We start from the raw sequence: 21,624 nt of genomic DNA, 5'->3' as shown, positions 1-21,624 counted from the left end.
AGTGAGCTATAAATTTCTTCCATTTTCATGATAATGTTCAACACCTCTTACCAAAGAAGGACCTCTTGAAATTTACATATGCAAGACCCCTATTAATGATAAAGCCTTAACACCTCTAAAAATTCCAAAAATCTTTAAATGTCTTGACATGTTTCCTTAGGGTTCCCGTATGTAAATGGAGTAAAGAATTACTTGAACTTTACAAAGGAAGAGGACATCTTCATCAATTCACTTTTCAAAAAATGAAGCTAGAGAAGATGCCTTGGATCAACACAAAAAAATCCAACTTTTTTTTGCCCTCATCAACAAAAAAGAATTACTACTAATTTTTGTGGGAACCTCCATTGTTAAAGGTTCATGTTGAACTATTCAAGAGCAAGGGCTTCTTCCAGACCACAAGATTATAGAGAGAGAATTGAACTCTAAGTAAACCAATCATATCAGAACAAGGGGAAAGCCCCTGATTATAACATTTAAAGAAAATTCACCTCAATTACCAAACCAATGAGGTCACAGGGGGAGAAGAAACCACCAACAGACATAGTTTTGCAGCATCCATTTCAAGTTCATAAAAACAAAAACGGAAGGAAGAAAGCATCATGTAGTTTCAACTGGAAAAGGAGATTAAAACACCAATGTCGAAGAGAGGCTTGACGATACCATCTTTTATATTCCTCTCTCTTTTCCTCTCTCACTCGATCTCTTACTTGAGGAGGGTCTTGACAATGGATTTGACATTAAGCTTCTTCAGGTCTGTGTAAGACTGCCCACACCCAACAAACATCACTGGTGCTCCTGAAATATACACCATTGATAGTGCAGCTCCAACCTGCAACCACCAAGCATCAGAGACAGACAGAGATTAGGTCAAAACTCTAAACAGAACATATCGCAGTAGTTAATCGGAGTTAAGATCTTAATTACCTTATCATCAATACAATCGAACTTTGTCAGAACAATCCCGTCAATTCCCCTGGGGGTAGATGAGTTTGAGAGATCTGTCAATTTCTGCGACACAATGGAAATGGATTTTCTCGGTTAATCATTCACTCAAGCATTAACCCCCAAAATTACCGATGATGGAAAAAAAGTAAATGCTTTACCTGATTGAACTTTGATAGTTGATCTACAGCATCATTCCCAACCAGTGCTTCACCAACAAACAGCACTAGATCTGGCTGGTTGAGGTAGATAAGTTTAGAGAGTGCCCTCATCAATGGCTCATTATCCTGTGAAAGTAGTATATAACATTTTTGTTAGAAACAAAAACTACCAAGACTTGGATTTTTAAAAAGAACATAAAAGAGACCACCATTATCCTATCCACCTTGGTGATACATTTAATGACTTTCGGAGGAGCAAAGATATTCTTTAGACAGTTCATGAGTCGATTATTGGTGTGTGGGAACCCATATTTCTCGACACCAGAACAGTTTCTCCTAGACCCATTTATACACTGTTTTATATGCTAATAGACTAATAGTGTAGCAATCAAACAACATACAAATATCCACAAGAGATGGATATAAAACACGATTAAATCCTAAACGAAAACTAACAAATGGGGAAAGGTCCAAACTAATACTTCACCTGCATCCGTCCTGCTGTATCAACAAGAACTACATCAGAACCATTTCGGGTTGCCTCTTGGATAGCTTCCTTTGCCACGACAGCAGGATCTTTCTCATAGCCTTTCTCAAATATAGGGATCTGAAGAAAAAAAACAACAGAAGATTAATACCCAAGTCAATGAATGAATTCTTTCAAATTTTCAGAAAGGAATCCTAACTAGGAGACAAGGCCTACAACCAACATGAAAAGCAGTATTCTCTCTATTATACCTGGAGTCTACGAGCATGAGTTCTTAGCTGTTCAACAGCTCCAGACCTGAATGTGTCACAAGCAGCCATCATCACACTAACATTATGCTGTTGAAGCCAGTATGCAATCTGTAAAGTGGCAATCAAAGAAATATCTTAGATTATTAGAATGAGGCATTATTGGTCCACAATTATAAAATAAAAGTACCTCTCCAAATGAAATTAATTCCTTGTGTTGTGTTTATGAATCTGAGTTCTAAATTATATTTATTTGAAATTTTTTCGTATAATATGAGGTTATAAGATGAAGGCAATTACCTCTTTAATAAAATCAGAAATTAAAATAAGTCTTTCTTTTCCTCTCAAATGAAGACTTATTTTTTAGATAAAGGTGTCATATCAAATTCGGATGTATCTAAAAAAAAACCAAAATCTAACGAATAAAAGAGAGCTACTTCACCTTAGCAAGATTAGTAGACTTTCCAACTCCATTTACACCACAAAAAACAACAACATATGGCCTCCCTTCTTCCTTGGCGGTATGCACATCCCTCAATACATCAATAGATCGTTTTGGAGTTAAGATTCGAACAAGAGCTGCTTCCATTGCTTTCTGCAGATCCAAGTTCATACCAACTATTAAATTTCTCACATTTGAAAAAGCAAGAGAATGTAGGCAACAGCAGTAGATGATCAAATTTTATGACAGATACAAATTAAATGCTCCCATACCTGAACCGTCGAAGATACCCTTGTGAATGAAGCCAGCTTTTTTCCCTCAAGACTAGCTGCTACAGATTCACAAAGCTTCTCGGCTATTTCCTCAGCCTACAAAATTAAGTTTGATAAGAAGGTTGCAACCAAATATAGAAAGCAAGATTAATATGGACGATAAACATACCACGTTCTTGGTCAAGAGCCTATCTTTAAGGGCTTTAAGAGCTGGTTGTAGGTCGGACTTCTCTAAATTTGCCTTCCCTGCAATACTGCATTGATAAAATTGGAAAAAGCCTCAGTAAGCACGAATATGTATGACAACGGGGAGAACTTATTATACGATCAGTAAATTACGAATATGATTCTTGATAATAAAATTGTACGAATACTTCAATCAACAAGCTAAATAAAGAAAATAAATTAGTAAATTCTAAGAAACAAACAAATATAGCAATACCCGAGTTAATACAATAAACAAAACAGTGAAGATAGGCACAGGGGGATAAGAAACAACATATACCTCTGAAACATTGATGAAAACCAGCCAGTCTTTTTCTCGTTGAGCTTGGGATCCTTGCTTGCACTCTCCTCTTCTTCACTTTCGTCGTCACTGCTAAAAACTTCCTCCTTGTCCATCATACTTTCACCATGATTTTCAGCCACAATTTCCATGTCTTCCACCCCTCTCTCATCAACAGGATCAGCAAAATCCAGTTTAGTATCTCGGGGTGAATCATCCCAAACTCTATTTTTCTTTGTTGCCTTTTTCTTTTGCTCAACCTTAGGAGGAGCTTTGGTAATAAGATTATCCTGTTTTTTTGCACCTTTAGATTTCAATTTCTTGAGTTTATTTACATCGAAAGCCTCATCACCTCCGTTCTCTTTACCCTTAGCAACAGATACATGAGATTCTTGAACACCATTTTGATGCCCATTCATCTTACCATTCATCTTGTGACTTTTAGATAAATCACTATCTCCACCATCTTTACTAGAACCATTGCTCATCTGATTCCCGTTACCATCTGATCTGGTGATGGCTGCCTGTCCTTGCTTCTTGCTCGAGAGAGTTGGAGGCCTCACCGCCTGCTTCGATTTTTTCAGCTCTTCTGCTCTAGCTTCAGCCTCCTTCCTCAGTTGCCGAAAAATATCATCAAAATCATTGTAAACTGTACGCTTTGGGTCATAAATTTCAGAAAACTCATTCTTCACCATAGCAAGGAGATCATCAACATATAAAAGATGAAGAATCTTCTGATAAACAGCAACGAAGATCAAACCAAGATCATTGTGAAAAGTCCATTTTAGAGTGTAAGCTGCACCAGGAGCTTCATAGTTATAAGACAAATCGCCTGATCTTTCCTCCAACAAACAAGATCTGATTAAGGTATCTATGGGAGATCCTTTTAGGGCATTTCCAAGCTCTTTACAAGTCCAAAGGATCAACCCTCCCCTTGTAAATATTAGTAATTGCTCTAACATATCTGGTTATACAAAACTACCTAAGATCCAGAAAAAACCCAATTCAGTAATAAGAAGAGAAAAAAAAATTTAGATCTGAAAATCCTAAATTCACAGAAAATTCAATAAGAAAATAACCAAAAGAGAAAGTAGAAAGCAATACCTAATTTTAATCTTTTTCTCTTCTATCCGTAATCCGTGTGAACCCCTAAAACAATAAGAAGATTATATATATAATTCAAGATCAATCCACAAAACGAAATCAAACAGATATGGTGCTTTAATTATTCAAATGAAAAGGAAAGAGAAATCAAAACCTAAGAGATCTAAAATATTATGCATGATAAAGATAACATACCTTCAAAACAACAAAAAAAAATCCCAAAATTAAAAGATTTATTGATAATGAAAGGTAAGAATTAATGACAAAATCAACCGTATCCCCAAAATTGACCAGTATTAACCCTTTAATGTCAGTTATCAGAAACCCTAAAAACTGAATCGAATCAATATAGATCAGTTTCCGATTAAACCCAAATCTAGAGAGAGAAAGAGAGAGAGAAGGTGATACCTGGATGGAGGTGGAAGTTTGCGTGTTGGTGGTGGTGGTGGTGGTGGGAAGTGAGATGGCGGACATAAACGCGCATGTTCTCTGATTTTATACTCATATGAAAGTACGAAGAAGGTCAATGGTCAAAATCAATTTTGACTTTCAACCAGTCATTCAACCCACATGTCCTAAAAAAAGATGGATACCTAGAATATGCACAATTCTAATTTGAGGTAGCTTCCTAAAAGACCAACCACACTTATGACTCACATAACCTAATATTCAAAAGTTTATCAAGAGTAGTAGGGTGTCCCAAATCTAGAGGGGTATCATGAGAAAGAAAGAGCCAAATCTAATTGTCTACCTCAAATTTCACCTATTTTTCGGCCATTCTATTATTTTTTAAAACTAGGCATGTACTCTGTACGAAGAATTGGATTTTTAATCTAAACAGATGAAGCGTTTCTTTCTATCTCCATCTTTAGAAATGTAATTTTCTTTGTCAATTCAGTGTCATGTAAAATATTGGACTTTAGTAGTTGTTGCTTAATTTTTAGTAAGATTTTAGATGAACTAGTTTTATAAACATTATCTTTTTATGTTACAACTACACATGAAAAACACAAATGCGGAAATGGCTTCATAAAACATTAAATATAACAAAGTCTTAAAGGAGGTTGAATCTATCTTCTTCTATTCATCCTCAACTTAGCTAATTAACGTCGAAACTGTACATCATTAGCCATTTAACCATTCAAAGTAAGATAGCTTTCTTATGTACGTAGCTACGCTCATTCCAATATTGCACAACAGACATTCCGCTTTAAGGAATGTTCACATACATCATCAATTTATGGAAAATGCTAGTGAACAAGAAATTTCGGGGAGATTCTCGGTAGAAATTTGATATAGATTCCTTAGAGCGGAAGTGGATCGAATTATTGGAAACTCCAATTATGGAAAACTACATCAGATGCCTAAGATCTGCCGGGAATTTTTTGTTTCACAACGCTAGTGTCAGTTTATAAGCTACTATTATCCTTCCTCAACATGAAGAAGCCGAAATAACCTTTAGTTTGGACCTGGGAGTTATGTACTTTGATTAGGCCCTTGGCTGAGTATGTTTGCACGCGGATCTTGTATTGATATATTTGTCAAATAAATTTTAGAAATGAGTTAATTCCTATTTGACCCCTCTTTGAAGTAACAACTTTACTATTTGAGATTGTCCGACACGTTATTTTAGCCCCCTCACCAAAGGCTTCATCCTTCATGTCTCTTTTTCGACTTCGCCCTTTCTTATTTCGGGGGCACTAACAAAACCTGCAGGGATCTTTAGTTGTTTGTGAGCAGAGAAGAGAATAAGTTTTCTAAATCGTAGTAAAAAAACAGAAAAAGTCCTTTGCAGTTGTGAAGGAGAGATAAAATAGAGGAAGAGGTTTTTCTTTCTCGCTTTCTCTTTTGGGAAAGATTAAGATATAGAAAATTATGCAGAGTAAAAGAAGCACAAACGAATAGATAGTTGTCACGTTCGTTCAAAAATATATAGAGATTGGAGAGAAGGTAAGTACATGTTTTCATAGTCTATAATATAGCAATCAATTGACATTGCTTAACCAAAATAACAAAGGGATTTGAGCAATAGCAACCAAAAGCAAGAGATAATGTCTTTTGGTAGTTGAGTAGTACATTTTGTAAGTAGAAATCTCTATAAACACTACCCTTTTCATAATCTTCACTAAAAACACTGCCATGCAAAAACCTTCCCATCCAATTATAATGTAATAGTGAGAGTATCCCCAAAGAAGAATTCTCCCTAAAACAGATAAAACCACCCCAGTGAAAGCATATCCACCATATGCAACAATATCAAGAATTGGTGTCTCATCATTCCCTAATGAATGCAATATCCCTTTTAGAAGCATTACTTGCAAAATCCACCCAAGTAGTCCCTTTGTGAATTGTTCATTCAAAGCTTCAGGATTAAATCTGCTTAAACATCAATATTGTGTATTAAGAGAGATATATTAGAAAACTAGTCTATTCTAAAACTTTTAATCTCATCGTCTCGTGATTGACAGGACATGTCAATCATTTCGAAGTGTCAGTCCTAAAAGTTGAAACAATGGGTAACTAAAGAGGTTGTTCTGCTTTTTAATGTAAGGATATGATCGTTTAATTATGACTCGTCTATGAAACTCCTTCAGACTCACCTGAGTCTATCTTATATAAATATGACTCGTCCTAGTTAAATTGTCTGTGAATAAAATAGTAATTTAAACTTTGAATCAAAGTAGGTTTTAGTTAAACTTTATTCTAACGCTCAAAAGATTATGGTTTAAATAAAAACAAGTACGATGTGGTTTAGTGAAGTAATAAAGTCATCAAGGCTTGTTTTAAGAAAAAAAATTAATTAGGGTAGCAAGTAAAATTAGGTCTTACTTTCCATGAAGACCCAACAAGAATCCTGAAAGAACAACATAGGTACCAAATGCCATCAATGGGATGTATAAATCAGGTGCATTTATATCATAAATTGGAGGTTTATATGACACTTTTCCCTGAACTGATTCAGTAATCCGAGTCCAATGTCCCTGAAAGATGAAGCAAAAAAAAAAAAAAAGATATCAACACATTAGGGAGAAACTGAATTAGATCTCTAGAGAGAAAAATCTCGAAGGTCAAGAAAGAAATTCGAAAAATATAATGCAACTCTTAAGTGACTTTCAAACAGCTCTTAAGAATTTAGCATATGGTTCTAGAATTCTTTAAAAATGTCTATGAAAATCGAAAAGTTAGACAGAGTCCATCCTAGATCCAAATGACGTAGATCAAAAGTCGGAGTAAATTTGAAGTTTAGTTTGCTTAAGTAATACGTAACATGTATTAAAAGGACAAAAGAATCGGTAATGCTAGATTCACAAAAGTTTTTGACAAATTTTATGGTGTGGCAAATTCCTTGTGAAAGTTTGACCTAATCTGAACCGTTAAAATTAGATTTAATCCAGGTTGTTCACTTGTTCATCTTTTAACGAGCCAAATTCGGTCAAACTTTCACAAGGAACTTGCCATATCATTCCGGTATAAATTTGTCAAAACCTTTTGTGAACCTCCCTCGACACGAAAAAAAAAAAACTATTTTTACGAGATGATGTTCAAGTTACCTTATATGTGAAGGGAAACAAGATCATCTTCAACTTGTTCCATACATAATCATCATTCACTTCAAAATAGTATTGAGGATTAGAGAAATATCTACTCATCTGCATTTCATAGAGATGCCATTAAAGAACATGCAAAAACTCTCTCTCAAAAACATTGTTAAATTATAGTAATGTGTTTCACTCACATTGCTTTGAACATATTTAGAACTTGACTCCATAATCTTCTCTCCATAAGCTCCAAGTAACCCACTCTCAATCAATTCAGCTTCAGCTCCTCCATATATACTCGTTTTTCGATCGAACGGCTTAAGTTGTGGTTGTTGGTGATCAAAATTATTCATCATGGGTCTTTGTATCCCACTCCATGAGTTTGGAAATTTCTCATTCATCTTCCTAAAAAATCTTCTGAAAAAACATAAAAAATTATACTCCTACATATGTATGTATACTATTATGGTGTCAAAACATCAAACCCTAAATCTTATGTATAAATTAGTGTTTACAAACCTCTTGAATTCTTTGTTGAGAGCTTAAAGAAGATGAAGAAGATGATGGAGGAGAAGGCAAAGATAGAGTAGTGTTGGGAAAAATTTCATGCATGCACCCACTCTCTGCATAGGTGAAAAGTGTGGGGTGTATTTGTCATACATTTAAGGGGTAGGTTATATGTGGACCGCACCTCAATGCACACATATACATACACCTTTTGGTTTTATTTTTGTCATTCATTTCCTCCAAAAAACACAAGTTTTTATCATTGTCAGAAGTTCAGAAACTGTGGATAATGGCCCCCTGAATTTTCTAGGGTTTCACAATACACAAGATTTGCAAGGGTTGAATTGTGATAGCTTATTCCAGTTCCAGAAACCATAAGACTTGATAGATTAGTACATAATAATGGTATGGTAGAGTTCTCACTTCATGATCTAAAGATGGGTTAATGTAAAAGTGATCTTTTCATATGTTAAAATAATCATTTTCGTAAGTTTATAGACGAATAAAAACAGATTTTTGTAGTATATATTGCCCCGAAACTATTCCAATGTGAGAACAAATTAGGTGAAGGGGAATTCTTCCTTTTCCTATGAGAAATGAAATATATAGAAGCAAATGAACAGATCGTGCCATCAACGAATAGGTAGTTCATGTAAGACATTGAGTTATCACGAGGAAACCCGAATTAAGCTCAAGGTCTGAGTAAATTTCATTTTTCAACTATTGGAAGTAAAATGTCACAGGGGCACTTCAAGCTATTCATACACCAAGAATTTGGATCGAACGGATGGCCTTAATCATGGATCCAAGGGAGAGTCAACATTGTTGTTGCCTGTTGGATTAGAATCTTGTGGTATAATAGTTGAGAAAGAAAAGGAAACATATGAAAAATAAAATACATTGAAGTAAATATATGTAGGCTCTGAATATCTCTTTATCAAGAAATAAACTCAATTGCTAATACTAGTAATATTGAGGACATGTGAATGACAAGTTCAGACCCATTAGTATGCAGAATTGAAGAATAGCAGCAGCAGCAGCAGCTCTATTACCGTCTTAACAACAGCAGCCTTCGAAGTGTTTCAGAAAAAAAGCATCACCATCACCATTATCATCATCAGTATAAACCTTCACTTATAGACCGGGTGGCATTCCCAGGCTCTGTGCAAGATTACTCATCCTCTCTTTCATCGCCTGATAAAAATTATACATAAAAGTAAGAAATAATCAAACTCCACGAATTTCAGAATGGTTTCTAGTGGTGACGGCGGGTGGTCAATGTGAGTGTTTGTATCTGTTTTTGTGTTTGTGTCTGGTGCATCATGTTTCTACAAAATGAGACATATATTCTTACCACAACACTTTTCTGGTGAGCATCCTTGTATGCTTCCGTCACCAAGAGAGATAGTTTCTGCAAATATAGTATAGACGTTATAGGATTCCTTAGGAAAGAATATGGCATCTCTGGTATGACATACCAATACGGGTTTTAACTTTAGAATGGAAAATTTCAAGTTTAAGAATGCTAAAATGGGTTTACAAGTCAGGAAAAAAGATGAGACACTATCAATCAAATTTGAAGGAATATCAAGAGGACGCGTTAGCTAGTTGATTTCTCATTTATATATATATTATGTAGTGCAGTAGAATCCTCTAGTTCGATTTGACGGAAAACATGATAAATTTTGAGAACCCATTTGGTAGGATGCATTTGTACTTCGAAGGAGTACAAAAACAAGGTGATATATAACCGGATTCATAAACGAATTCCAAAATAGAGGAACTCGAAATCCTTGAGAGTTGAGGGGGATTTGAAGTCGTTTAATTGAATCATTTAGAGTTCTTCATAGGATACGAAAGGTGAGTTAAATAATTCCTTCCTAAAGTCCATATTGTCTAATCTATAAATATATAAAAATAAAACCAAATCGCAATAGGTTTTTTGATAAAACGACAAGGAGAATATAAGATCATCCAAAACCTTTGAAAATAAAGTACCACCATATAAATTCAACAAAAAGAGAAGAAAAAATTGAACTGCACTTACTTCTGGTCCTAACTCCATGGCAGCTTCTGTGATCTCCGTGCGTACAGGTTGTTGGTTCCCTGAGAGTGTTACCTGGCAAAAGACATGTCTTTTTTCTATCATATTCTTTCAAATCACTTCATAAGAGTAAATTTAGAAGAAAAATTGCCCTAACCATGGAATCTTCTGCTAAACAACGTAAAAGTAAAAAAAAATGTCCTTGAGGAAGCCACAACAATCTTAGAGAAACACTCCATGAAGTATAATAGATGCAGCAAACACAAGGAGCCAAAGATATTCCTTATAGGGTAATGGGGCTCTTAGAACTAATGGTTTTGGAGATTTTATTTAATTTGATTAGTGGAATAATATTATACTTAATTCCACTTCAGAGTTCAGACTAGTCTCTTTGTAATTTACTATGTTTATGCTGTTAAAGTCAATAAGAAAAGCTAAGAAATTCTCAAATGGGAGGTGAAATTCAATTTGATAAAATAAAATTTCCGGCAAAAACATACCTTTATTAGTTCACCTTCACAATAACCATCGAACTCTGCTCTGAAAAGCAGAAAGAATTCAAGAAAGGCGAAAGTTAGGGGTATTCAGAATGCAGGCATTCTAAGATCAGATTATCAAGATAGGATAAATTATACGTACGCAGCAAGTTCTTTCTGTACTCGGACTGCTTCAACTTGGACAACCATTTGTGCCTTTTTAACAGTCTCAAATAAATTTCCCATGTTTCCCAAATTTCCCAAGATTCCTGCCTATAGTCAGCACCAACGACCCAAATTTTTTATGTTAGTGCGAAAATTCTGCAGAACCAACGATTCAAACATTTTACTACTCCCGTTATCTATAATATATATTAAACCAAGGAAATCAAAAGAAAATAATCAACAAAAGCACACGGTTTGTTTACACATATAAACAACAACACAAACTTTTTAAATACCAAAACCAATAATATGTGCCAATACTAGATCGATTCAAGAGATAGATTTTTTTTTCATATATAAGTACCCCTTTTTGAAATAAAGAATAAATTAGCGTACCTTTGAGGCCGCATCGTCACTGTTCCCATTATTTTCCTTCTTTCCTCCAAATAAACTATAAACATGAAGAGTTCTTCTAGTATTCCCAAGTTTCCTACCCGACCACGACAGAGTTGGCAAACCAACAGCAATTGTGTTTAGGTTTACTTTACTACCTGAAACCAAGCACAAAGATTCATTTCATACAAGTAAAATCGACTTTCGAGGAAACTGTTAACTTCGAAATGAGTAACGATCAGTATAAATAATGGAACAAACGACAAATGAGAAGAGATAGGAAATGCCAAATCGAGAATGAGGCTCGTCGGTTCATCCAACGAAATTTCTACAGAAGAACTTCCACACCTTTTTAAGTAAAAAGGTAAAAGGCCTTCAAGTATGAAGAAAACCCCTATGTTTAATTTGAAGATATCACATTCAAGGAAGAATAAAATGTACGATCATTTGGTCATAGAGCTTTTTAGATAAACCCTAAACTGTAAACCCTATTGATGAACCTCCTTAGCAATATAAACTTACCTCCAACTCAAAGCAACTACGTCGATTGAGTACTTAAATGTGGGCATGCCATTAATCGCAATCTCAAGGTTATAGTATTTCTCGATGAAAATTTCCATCGAACTTTTCTCCAGCAGTCAAGCTTGTGGCGTAACATGAAGCAAGCAACTAGGGTTTAACCGTATCACAATCTTCATGAATTCTACAGCTAGTTCAACATGAACTTATGCAAAATGGAAATCCTAACACTTCATGAATAAACCATTATCTTTCAACCTCAAAATCCTTCATTGACCTACTAACCATTTCACATAATTTTACTAAAATACTCATTCATATAGATCTGAAGCCATGAACAGAAAAAATATCAATCTTAATAACACAACAATAACTATACCTGGTTAACAAAAAGCAAAATTTCAATAAATGTAAACCACCATTCAAAATTTCAAATCTTTACCAACTTAAATATGTTTTAAGAAATTGGGGAAGTCATATTTGGCAAATTAGATGATAAACAGAAACCCTAAACACATTAATCAAACAGGTAACTAGCTACAAACAAATTGGGGAAAAGTGACATATTCATATATAGCATAAATTGAAGAGATGTGATGGAAAAGGTGGTAACTTTACATAGAGAAATTGAAGATAAACTAGGGTTTCTTCTATCACAATGCAAATTAGAAACCGAAGCAGTTAGAATACTCGTCGACGCCATTGAAGGAGACTTGAAGGTATAAACAGAGAAGAGATGAGAGGATTTTTCAGTGAAAGAGGGGCTTATCACAAATATCTATATTCGACTATATTTTATACTGACGATTATACCCCTTATTTCAAATCTTATTTCCAAATTTTGACTGGGTTGCCCCAATAGAAGATAAGATGGGTGTGAAAATGGAAGAAGGCGAGTTTACAGATATTTTCACTTGAAATCAAAAGAACCCATTAGAGACCACAACCCCAAGAACCCAAACCCCAAAACCCCATTTTCACAATTCAAATGCTCAAATAGTTCTTGACTCATTTATCCATTACCAGAGAAGCTCTGTTTCAGTTTGTTTTCACTTTCATTGAGAGAGAAGGTAAGAAGATTGGCTATAGCATTTTTCTCATACTCCTTATGGAATTAGAATATTAATTAGTTATCATGAATGAATTTATTCTTGTTTAGTTTATGATTCTCTGCAATTTTATTTAATGGGTATGATTGAAATCTCTTCCTCATCCATTTGCACTTGTAATTTGAGGTTTAGTGTTCAATATGACTGTAAACCAACATTTTTAAATGATTACCAGTCTATAAGAAGAAGAAAATTTGGAAATGTGAAGGTTTTACCAAATGGGTATTTTGGAAATTGGAAGAAAATTAGAAGAAAACAAATGGGGTTTTGTAGATTTTCTGTGAAAAGTTCATTGGATATTGGGGTTGAGGAGAAATCAAAAAGTGGGTTGGATTCAGATGAGGTTATTAGGGTTCTTAAATCAATATCTGACCCAATTCAAGCTTTGTCTTACTTTAAATCCATTGCTCAACAACCCAACATTATCCACACTACTGAATCCTGTAACTACATGCTTGAGTTCTTAAGAGTTCATAGAAGGGTGGATGATATGGCTATCGTGTTCGATTTAATGCAGAAGCAAATTATAAAGAGGAATTTACAGACTTTTTTAACAATTTTCAAGGCTCTTCATGTAAGGGGAGGGCTTCGAAAAGCTCCTTTCGCACTCGATCAAATGAGTAGAGCAGGGTTTATTCTAAATGCTTTCACCTATAATTTCTTGATTCATTTGCTTCTACAATCCGGGTTTCGAAGAGAAGCTATGGAGGTTTACAGAAAGATGGTCTCTCAGAGACTAAAACCTAGCTTAAAAACTTATTCTGCATTAATGGTAGCTTTAGGAAAGATAAAGGATACAGAAACCGTAATGGGTTTATTGGGAGAGATGGAAAGTTTGGGTTTAAGACCAAATATTTATACATATACCATTTGTATTAGGATTCTTGGCAGGGCAGGGAAAATCGATGAAGCTTATGGAATACTAAGAAGAATGGAAGAGGAAGGATGTGGACCAGATGTTGTTACTTATACAGTTCTCCTTGATGCTCTTTGTAATGCCGGTAGGAATCAAACTGCTAAAGAATTGTTTCTAAAGATGAAAAAATCTATCAATCACAAACCTGACCAGGTAACTTATATTACACTACTGAACAAGTTTAGTGATAATGGGGATTTGGATTCGATACAAGAACTTTGGAAGGAAATGGAATCGGACGGTTACACTGCCGATGTGGTGACTTTTACAATATTGGTTGACGCACTATGCAAAGGAGGGAAGATCGATGAAGCGTTTGATACATTGGATATCATGAGAAGTAAGGGTATTTTTCCAAATCTCCACACATATAATACATTAATATCGGGTCTTTTGAGAGTAAATAGATATATTGAAGCGTTAAATATTTTTAACGACATGGAATCTCAGGGTCCTGAACCAACTGCGTATACATATATACTTTTTATCGATTACCATGGCAAAAATGGAGAGCCCGACAAAGCTCTCGATACCTTTGAGAAGATGAAAAGTAAGGGGATCGTTCCTAATATTGTTGCATGCAATGTTTATTTGTATAGTCTTGCAGAGTTAGGAAGAGTTAGTACTGCCATTGAAGTTCTTAATGGACTTAAGAACGGTGGTCCTGCTCCAGATTCTATAACTTATAATATGATGATTAAGTGTTATAGTAAGGCAGGAAAAGTAGATGAAGCCATTAAGTTGTTCTCTGAGATGACTGAAAGTGGGTGTGATCCCGATGAGATTACCATGAATACATTGATTGACATGCTTTACAAAGCCGATCGGGCTGATGAAGCTTGGAAAATGTATCATAGAATGAAGGAGATGAAGCTTAGTCCAACAGTTATAACCTACAATACATTATTAGCTGGGTTAGGAAAAGAAGGCAAAGTCCAAAAAGCCGTGGGCTTATTTCAAGGAATGGATATGAATGGTTGCTTTCCAAATACTATGACATATAACACGCTTCTAGATTGTCTCTGCAAAGCCGGTCAGGTGGATGTGGCTTTGAAGATTCTTTATAAAATGTCAACAAAGGATTGTTGGCCTGATGCTTCGACCTACAATACGATCATATATGGTTTAGTTAAAGAGAATAGAGTTAATGATGCTTTTTGGATCTTCCATCAGATGAAGAAAACGATTTCTCCCGATTTTATAACTTTATGCACTCTTCTTCCTTGTGTTGTAAAACATAGGCGAATTAAGGATGCCTTGAGAATCACGGAAAACTTTTTCCTTCGTGCCAAGGATCAAACTGATAGATCTTCTTGGGAAGCTCTTATGGGAGGGATTTTAGGTGAAGCTGGAATTGATGAATCCTTTATGTTTGCAGAAAGCGTCGTATCTACAGGGTTATGTCAGAATGACTCTGTGCTCTGTGTCATAATTCGGTATTTATGCAAGTCTAAGAAATCTTTAGATGCTTATAAATTATTTGAGAAATTTACGAAGGAATATGGAGTTCGACCAACGCTTGAAGCATATAATCCTTTAATTGACAGTCTACTTGAAACCCAATTTACTGACATAGCTTGGTACCTGTTTGAAGAGATGAAGGATTCTGGCTGTGCTCCTGATGTTAAGACATACAATATATTACTTGATGCCCTCGGTAAGACTGAGAAAACTGACAAACTTTTTGAGCTAAAAGAAGAGATGATCTCGAAGGGTTGTGAACCAAACACAATAACTCATAACATAGTCATATCTGGCCTCGTCAAGTCAAATAAACTAGATGAAGCCGTAGATTTATACTATGATCTTGTGAGTAGAGACTTCCATCCAACCCCTTGTACCTTTGGCCCTCTTATAGATGGCCTGTCAAAATCAGGAAAATTAGAAGAAGCAAAACAACTTTTCGAGCAAATGCAGGAATATGGATGCAAACCCAATTGTGCTATTTATAACATTCTAATAAATGGGTTCGGGAAGATGGGAGAAATCGATATCGCTTGTGATTTATTCAAGAGGATGCTAAAAGAGGGCATTAGACCAGATTTGAAATCCTACTCTGTAATTGTCGATAGCCTCTGCATGGTGGGTAGAGTGAATGATGCTCTGAAGTACTTCGAGGAACTAAAGCTAGCGGGCCTTGATCCTGATGTAATTGCTTACAACCTTATGATAAATGGGCTTGGGAGATGTGGGAGGTTAGAGGAAGCTTTTGGTCTAATGAGGGAGATGCAAGATAGAGGGATTTCTCCTGATCTGTACACGTATAATTCTTTAATACTCAATCTGGGGAAGGTTGGAATGGTAGACGAAGCGGGAGAAATGTATGAAGAACTCCAACTTAAGGGGTTTGAACCTAATGTATTTACATATAATGCTCTTATTCGAGGTTATAGTATGTCAGGCAATCCTGATCGTGCATATGCGGTTTATAAGAAGATGAGGGTTGGTGGTTGCATCCCTAACAAAGGAACATTTGCTCAGCTTCCTAATTAGTTTTGAGAAGTAGGTACATTTTTTTTTATTAACTCTGTAGTTGAGACACAAAAATGGCGTTTGATTAGCGATCTGGAACCATGAATTGTTTTATAATCAAAAGTAAGCTGTTGGGAGTGGGATCCTCTTGGGTTTGGGCGGGGCCAATCCCTGATTCCCACAGATCGGAGCCGAGTAACTTGGCTTAGTTTTAACCGAGTTTTCACACACACACACACACACACACACACACACACACACACACACACAACTCTACTTTAGTATTTCAAATTAAACCCCAATAAGTTACTCGGGTGAATCAGCTCGAGCTATTTCAAATTAAACCCCAATAAGTTACTCGGGTGAATCAGCTCGAGCTACCCTTGATCTTGATCCCATCCATGAGTTACTCGGGTGGATCGGATGGTCCCAACTACTTGGTCCATCTACAATTTGAATTCGGTGTGCTATGCCTTTCCATCATTCAGTTCTTTTTGACATCATGGAATAGTTTATATATTTTGTTTAGGATAGTTGTTTCAAAGTTAAATGTCATTATTTCTCTTGAGGATTTTATATATTTTTTCATTTACTTATATTACTTTGAAATCATTCCTCTTGAAGATGCTATGTAAGAGATGGCGTGATGGATGAATTTCAAATTCATAACCAAGAGAACCCTACCAGCTTGGAACTGATTCGAGATGTCCAAGATGTTTGTTTTGAGGTTTAAAATATAAACCATGTTGATTGTCAAAGAGGATGGAGAAAGAGTCCCTACAATGGCCTCAAGCCCTAGAGTCATCATGGAGTTGGAATAGACTGATCGTTATGGTCTTCGGTGAGAGTATGTCTGAAATCTTTGAGCCAACGCCCAACAGAGAAGGTTATGAGATCAGGTGCAATGTCCCATACTTAAAACTCCAAATGTATATGTATATTTATGTCATTAATTAACTGTAAATGCTGGATTTCCTGAAGAGCAAAAAGTTACATATATGTATGAAAAGATGTGGTTACGTCCGTGTTTGATCATAATAATTCTGATAGAATCCTCAGAACCACCCGAGAAAGAAAGTGAAGGTTGTTTGTTCCCTAGTTACTTAAACCAATGTCGAATTAGATCATTTGCGAATTTAATATCAAATGTGTTTTTCGATTGTTGGTAGCTATTCAGCCCTTCTTACGGGCCTCTATAATCTAGATTATCATGTTGTGTCATAGTCTTTGGAGATACATTTCTGATTGTTGGAATATGGTGCTGCAGAAACTAGATTGAAATCTTCAGTACTTTTAACATCTCGATTCTCGATTATTTATCTGTTTTTTTCCTTGAACAGTTTGAACTATTTACTTTTCTTATTACCATGCAAAGAAATATGGTGCTGCAGAAATTATATCGAAATGTCCACTCAAGGTGACTTATAGAATCAGTATCAACATCAGAAGTGAAGTATCGAGGGGGTTTCACTAGAGAAGGTAAAGCACAAAACTTAGGTTATCTTCTTTATTGGTTAATTTTCTTTTCCTTATGTCTATGTTCATAATATATGACCTCGTAGTAGAGCTTAGGAAGAGTATTATCTGGTTCAATTTGTTCTTTGTTTCTTGAGAAGTTTGGTTATCTCAACCGAGTTTTACATAGTCAAGAATCAAGCATCTCGTGATTCTTAAGAGTTAGGAACTTAAGCAGTTTTATTTGTGAAGTTAACCATGAAGTTCTTACCAAGTACTGGTCACGAGACTCACAATTCCTCTTTAGGTACGTAACTTGTATCATATGTTAAAGACAGAGGGTACTCCTCATTCAAGGGTCATTTCTGCCACTTTTTTGTAAGGTGAGTACGCCATTAAATTTTGATAATTGGGTTATCTGGATTTTGTTTTTGGTAATGGAAGTAAATGCTCTTCCAAAACAACCGATCTGGACATCAGTTTTAATTTTATTCATCTCAAGCCAGAAGAAGGTGACCGAGTCGAACTCCTTGCATCATCCTCATCTTATAGTAATTATATTTTCTCAAAAGTCTTTCATGTAAGTGTTATAGAGAAGTTCGTTTAATTCGGGCGTGTTTGCTAGTCAGACTGTTTTCTGCCAACCTAGAGTTCTAAATCGACGATTTAATCTTCGAATGTAATATTAGATCATAGACATTGTTAAGTAAAGAACTCAACGGTCAGTTTGCCAACTTGAAGATCAGATGCAAACTTGAAGCTCGAGTAGAAAATGAAACCTACGGAGTTCCGGTTGAGGTGATTTATTTAGCACCGTGAATTGGCTCCTTTCGGAGTATTTTCATTTTTCTTTGTTTATTTATGTTCTTCGTAAATAGTATCTTTTCCATTTGATCGAAAGAAAGGAAAAGATTTGTTCAGTTTAAGATGAAATATCTTAATTCAGTTGGTTTAAAATGTTGTATTTGGTGCAGGAGAGGTTCAAATTAGTCTTTCATGGTGGATTTTTACATCAATTCTCCATAGCTCTGTATCTTAAGTTGAATATATTTGATTTCCAAACATAATTTATTCATCAATGAATTGTCTGTTAAAATGAACCTTTCTTTTAAGGTTGTCACTATGTTATTGTTGTGACTAATAACACAAGCAAACCACGAAAAAACAATAATGGAAGTAAACAATCACATGAATGAAAAGACTTGTGTGGTTCGGTTAGTGAAACGTATTCCACAACAAACAATGGTGCGATGACTTTTACTATGAAAGAACAAGATTACAGAGATTGCTCAAAAAAATTTGTATTTGTAGTTGACTAAAATTCTAGCACTTAGTCATCTCTTAGCCCTCTCGCCAAAACTGACTTTAAGATACATGCTTTATGTTGATAACAATCCCTTTAAGATCATGACGAAAATAAGTAACCGGATCAGGTCAAATTTAAGACGTTTTTTTGGATTGCAAATCGGTCAGTTGGACATCGATCCATATTCTTGACATTTCAAGAGTTACTAGGATATACTATCTTTTGTTTGTGTGTTTATTTGACAGTTTGTTTGTTTTCTAAATAATCGTTATAACTAGGACAACTTTTGTGTAATTCTGATAAGCCTATAATAAGAAAGACGACATAGATGACCGCAAGAGTTTTTTTTTTTTAATGAAAGATGAACACAAGAGTTGGTGCCTTAGGTCTATCAATCCACAGGGTCACAAGTGGATTGTGAGTTAGAAGAATATGCAAATATAACGAACTTCTTATATCCAATTTTGTTCTTCAACAGACCAGAACTCCGACGAAGAGTTCCCTTCGCCGGAGTTTCTAGAGAGAAAGAAAGAGGGTGAATCTTTTTTATTTTATAGTCGCCGGCTGGAAAATTTTCCGGCCGGCGACCTAGTCGGAGAAGACAGAGAGAATGGTGGGGAGAGAGAGAGGTGAGGTGGAAAGAGAGTGTGAGGTGAGGTGGAGGGTTTTTTATTTCTCTATAACATCTTACAAAATACAGTTGTCAAACTAAATTGACCGATTTTTTATCAAATTTTGACACTGGAAACTATTTAGTTTTACGCGACTGACCTTTTAATATTTCTTGGTGTGTTTTCTCCTCCTCTTAGCTTTTTATTCTCCTTCAAATGGTTCATGTCTATCTACTTCAGTTCAGTAGTACTAAAACGTAAAAAAGAAAACATTAAATTAATGAGCAAGAGAGAAAGGGAAACGTGAGCGACAAAAGAAAAGGCATCTTGCCATTATTGAAGATAAGGAAAGAAAACCCAATTCTCTTTGGTTTCTCTCTCTACAATTGAATTGTTGTAGATAGATCAAAACCCATTTTGTTTTCAATTAGTAGTTCAACCAAAAAGCAAAAGTCTCTCTTTCTCTCTCATGAGTCATGAAATGACAGCAACAGGTTTTACATTAAGAAAGAGTCTACAAAACACCTTCGACCAGTAGTAGGATCAGCTTTGCATTTTTTTTTTTCTTATCTTCAGGCTTCAGCAGTAGTTGTAGTTCCGTGTGAATATGATGAGTATCCTTTTAGCCCTAGGTGACATTTTCAACACAGACCGAAGAAAAACTCTATTTCATGTCATCTTACTATAATACCCCTTCATATTAATTCCGGTTCCGCTAGTTATTTATTGGTTAATTCGTTTGAGCCCCCAATTTGAGACCGACTCATTTTTTGGCCCCATAAGTGTCTGACATTTTGTTTTTACCTCTAACGACTATTTGTTTTTAGATTCAATAAATAACCTTGGGGGCCGAAATAGAATTAATTCTCAAAATAATTAAAATCATAAAGGACACATCATTTGTTTATCTCTCGTCCACTTCATTCCATCTCCTCAAAAAAGACTTTGAGTTCTTTAAATCTTTCATATCAAGCTAGATTCTTAATGTTCTTTCTCCTCCATTTTATTTTTTTCATCTCTCCACCACACCATCTTCTCCAGTGGAGGTCATTGTCCGGCCAAAATTTTTAGGCAACCTCCAACCTAAGAAAAAAGAAATCTTGATTTATTTATTTTTCTTTCTTTTTATTTTCCTCTCCCTCCCCTCTCATCAAATCTGATGAACGAACTAGACTCTCGTCCTCCTCTTCTTTTACTTTTTCTTCTTTCCTTTATCTTCTCTCCCGGAGATCTTTTGAGCCAGACCTTTGAGATCTTCGAACCACCCTTGCAAAGGTTTGGTCTGGTTCATCAGATCTGATGAACGAACTAGATCCTCGATGGTGAACAAACCAAACCTTTGAAGGTCTGGTTCGAAGATCTCAAAGGTCTGGTTCAGAAGATCTCTGGGAGAGAAGAAAAGGGAGAAAAGAAAAAGTATAAGAAGAATTATAAGAAGAAGAAGAAGAAGAAGAAGAAGAAGAAGAAGAAGAAGAAGAAGAAGAAGAAGAAGAAGAAGAAGAAGAAGAAGAAGAAGAAGAAGAAGAAGAAGAAGAAGAAGAAGAAGAAGAAGAAGAAGAAGAAGAAGAAGAAGAAGAAGAAGAAGAAGAAGAAGAAGAAGAAGAAGAAGAAGAAGAAGAAGAAGAAGAAGAAGAAGGAGGAGGAGGAGGAGGAGGAGGAGGAGGAGGAGGAGGAGGAGGAGGAGGAGGAGGAGGAGGAGGAGGAGGAGGAGGAGGAGGAGGAGGAGGAGGAGGAGGAGGAGGAGGAGGAGGAGGAGGAGGAGGAGGAGGAGGAGGAGGAGGAGGAGGAGGAGGAGGAGGAGGAGGAGGAGGAGGAGAAGGAAAATGAAGAGGATGAGGAAGAAGAAAAATTAAGGAGAAGAAGAAGAAAAAGACGATGATGATGAAGAAAGAAGAAGATAAATGGAGGAAGAAGAATAAAAAAATACTTTTTTTTAAGTTTGAAGTCGTTG

At 35.6% G+C, this 21,624-nt stretch overlaps 4 protein-coding genes across 5 annotated transcripts; 1 reads left to right on the top strand and 3 right to left on the bottom strand.

Annotated features, from left to right (window-relative positions):
• Positions 1–438: 438 nt before the first annotated feature.
• Positions 439–4,738, bottom strand: LOC147539968 (signal recognition particle receptor alpha subunit family protein). Its single transcript, XM_086640491.1, has 11 exons — positions 4,570–4,738; positions 4,162–4,206; positions 3,058–4,039; positions 2,722–2,806; positions 2,553–2,648; positions 2,281–2,433; positions 1,842–1,949; positions 1,591–1,710; positions 1,104–1,229; positions 925–1,008; positions 439–829 (listed from the first exon to the last, which is right to left on the bottom strand). The coding sequence occupies exons 3-11, from the start codon at positions 4,017–4,019 to the stop codon at positions 704–706; spliced, it is 1,860 nt and encodes a 619-aa protein (XP_086496617.1). The 5' UTR covers positions 4,020–4,039; positions 4,162–4,206; positions 4,570–4,738; the 3' UTR covers positions 439–703.
• Positions 4,739–6,046: 1,308 nt separating this feature from the next.
• On the bottom strand, positions 6,047–8,333 carry LOC147539967 (uncharacterized). Its single transcript, XM_086639624.1, has 5 exons — positions 8,220–8,333; positions 7,898–8,117; positions 7,713–7,811; positions 6,991–7,142; positions 6,047–6,537 (listed from the first exon to the last, which is right to left on the bottom strand). Exons 2-5 carry the CDS (start codon positions 8,099–8,101, stop codon positions 6,147–6,149), a joined length of 846 nt encoding a protein of 281 aa, XP_086495750.1. The 5' UTR covers positions 8,102–8,117; positions 8,220–8,333; the 3' UTR covers positions 6,047–6,146.
• A 759-nt stretch (positions 8,334–9,092) lies between these two features.
• LOC147539966 (Putative BCR, YbaB family COG0718) lies at positions 9,093–12,638 on the bottom strand. The gene is made up of 7 exons (XM_086639625.1): positions 12,423–12,638; positions 11,289–11,443; positions 10,891–11,000; positions 10,752–10,791; positions 10,255–10,326; positions 9,562–9,618; positions 9,093–9,401 (listed from the first exon to the last, which is right to left on the bottom strand). Exons 1-7 carry the CDS (start codon positions 12,505–12,507, stop codon positions 9,342–9,344), a joined length of 579 nt encoding a protein of 192 aa, XP_086495751.1. The 5' UTR covers positions 12,508–12,638; the 3' UTR covers positions 9,093–9,341.
• Positions 12,526–17,466, top strand: PGR3 (proton gradient regulation 3). 2 transcript variants are annotated; one of them, XM_086639623.1, is made up of 2 exons: positions 12,526–16,335; positions 16,926–17,466. In XM_086639623.1, the coding sequence occupies exon 1, from the start codon at positions 12,990–12,992 to the stop codon at positions 16,320–16,322; it is 3,333 nt and encodes a 1,110-aa protein (XP_086495749.1). In that variant the 5' UTR covers positions 12,526–12,989; the 3' UTR covers positions 16,323–16,335; positions 16,926–17,466. The 2 variants fall into 2 exon arrangements, with proteins under 2 accessions (XP_086495749.1, XP_086495748.1); XM_086639622.1 differs by having other exon boundaries at positions 12,596–16,331.
• The last annotated feature ends 4,158 nt before the right edge of the window (positions 17,467–21,624 follow it).

Source organism: Eschscholzia californica, unplaced genomic scaffold (genome assembly GCF_041429995.1).
Source record: "Eschscholzia californica isolate CP2 unplaced genomic scaffold, dmEscCali1.0.p SCAF_5, whole genome shotgun sequence".
NCBI lineage: Eukaryota > Viridiplantae > Streptophyta > Magnoliopsida > Ranunculales > Papaveraceae > Eschscholzia > Eschscholzia californica.
This window is presented reverse-complemented; position numbering and strand designations above follow the sequence as displayed.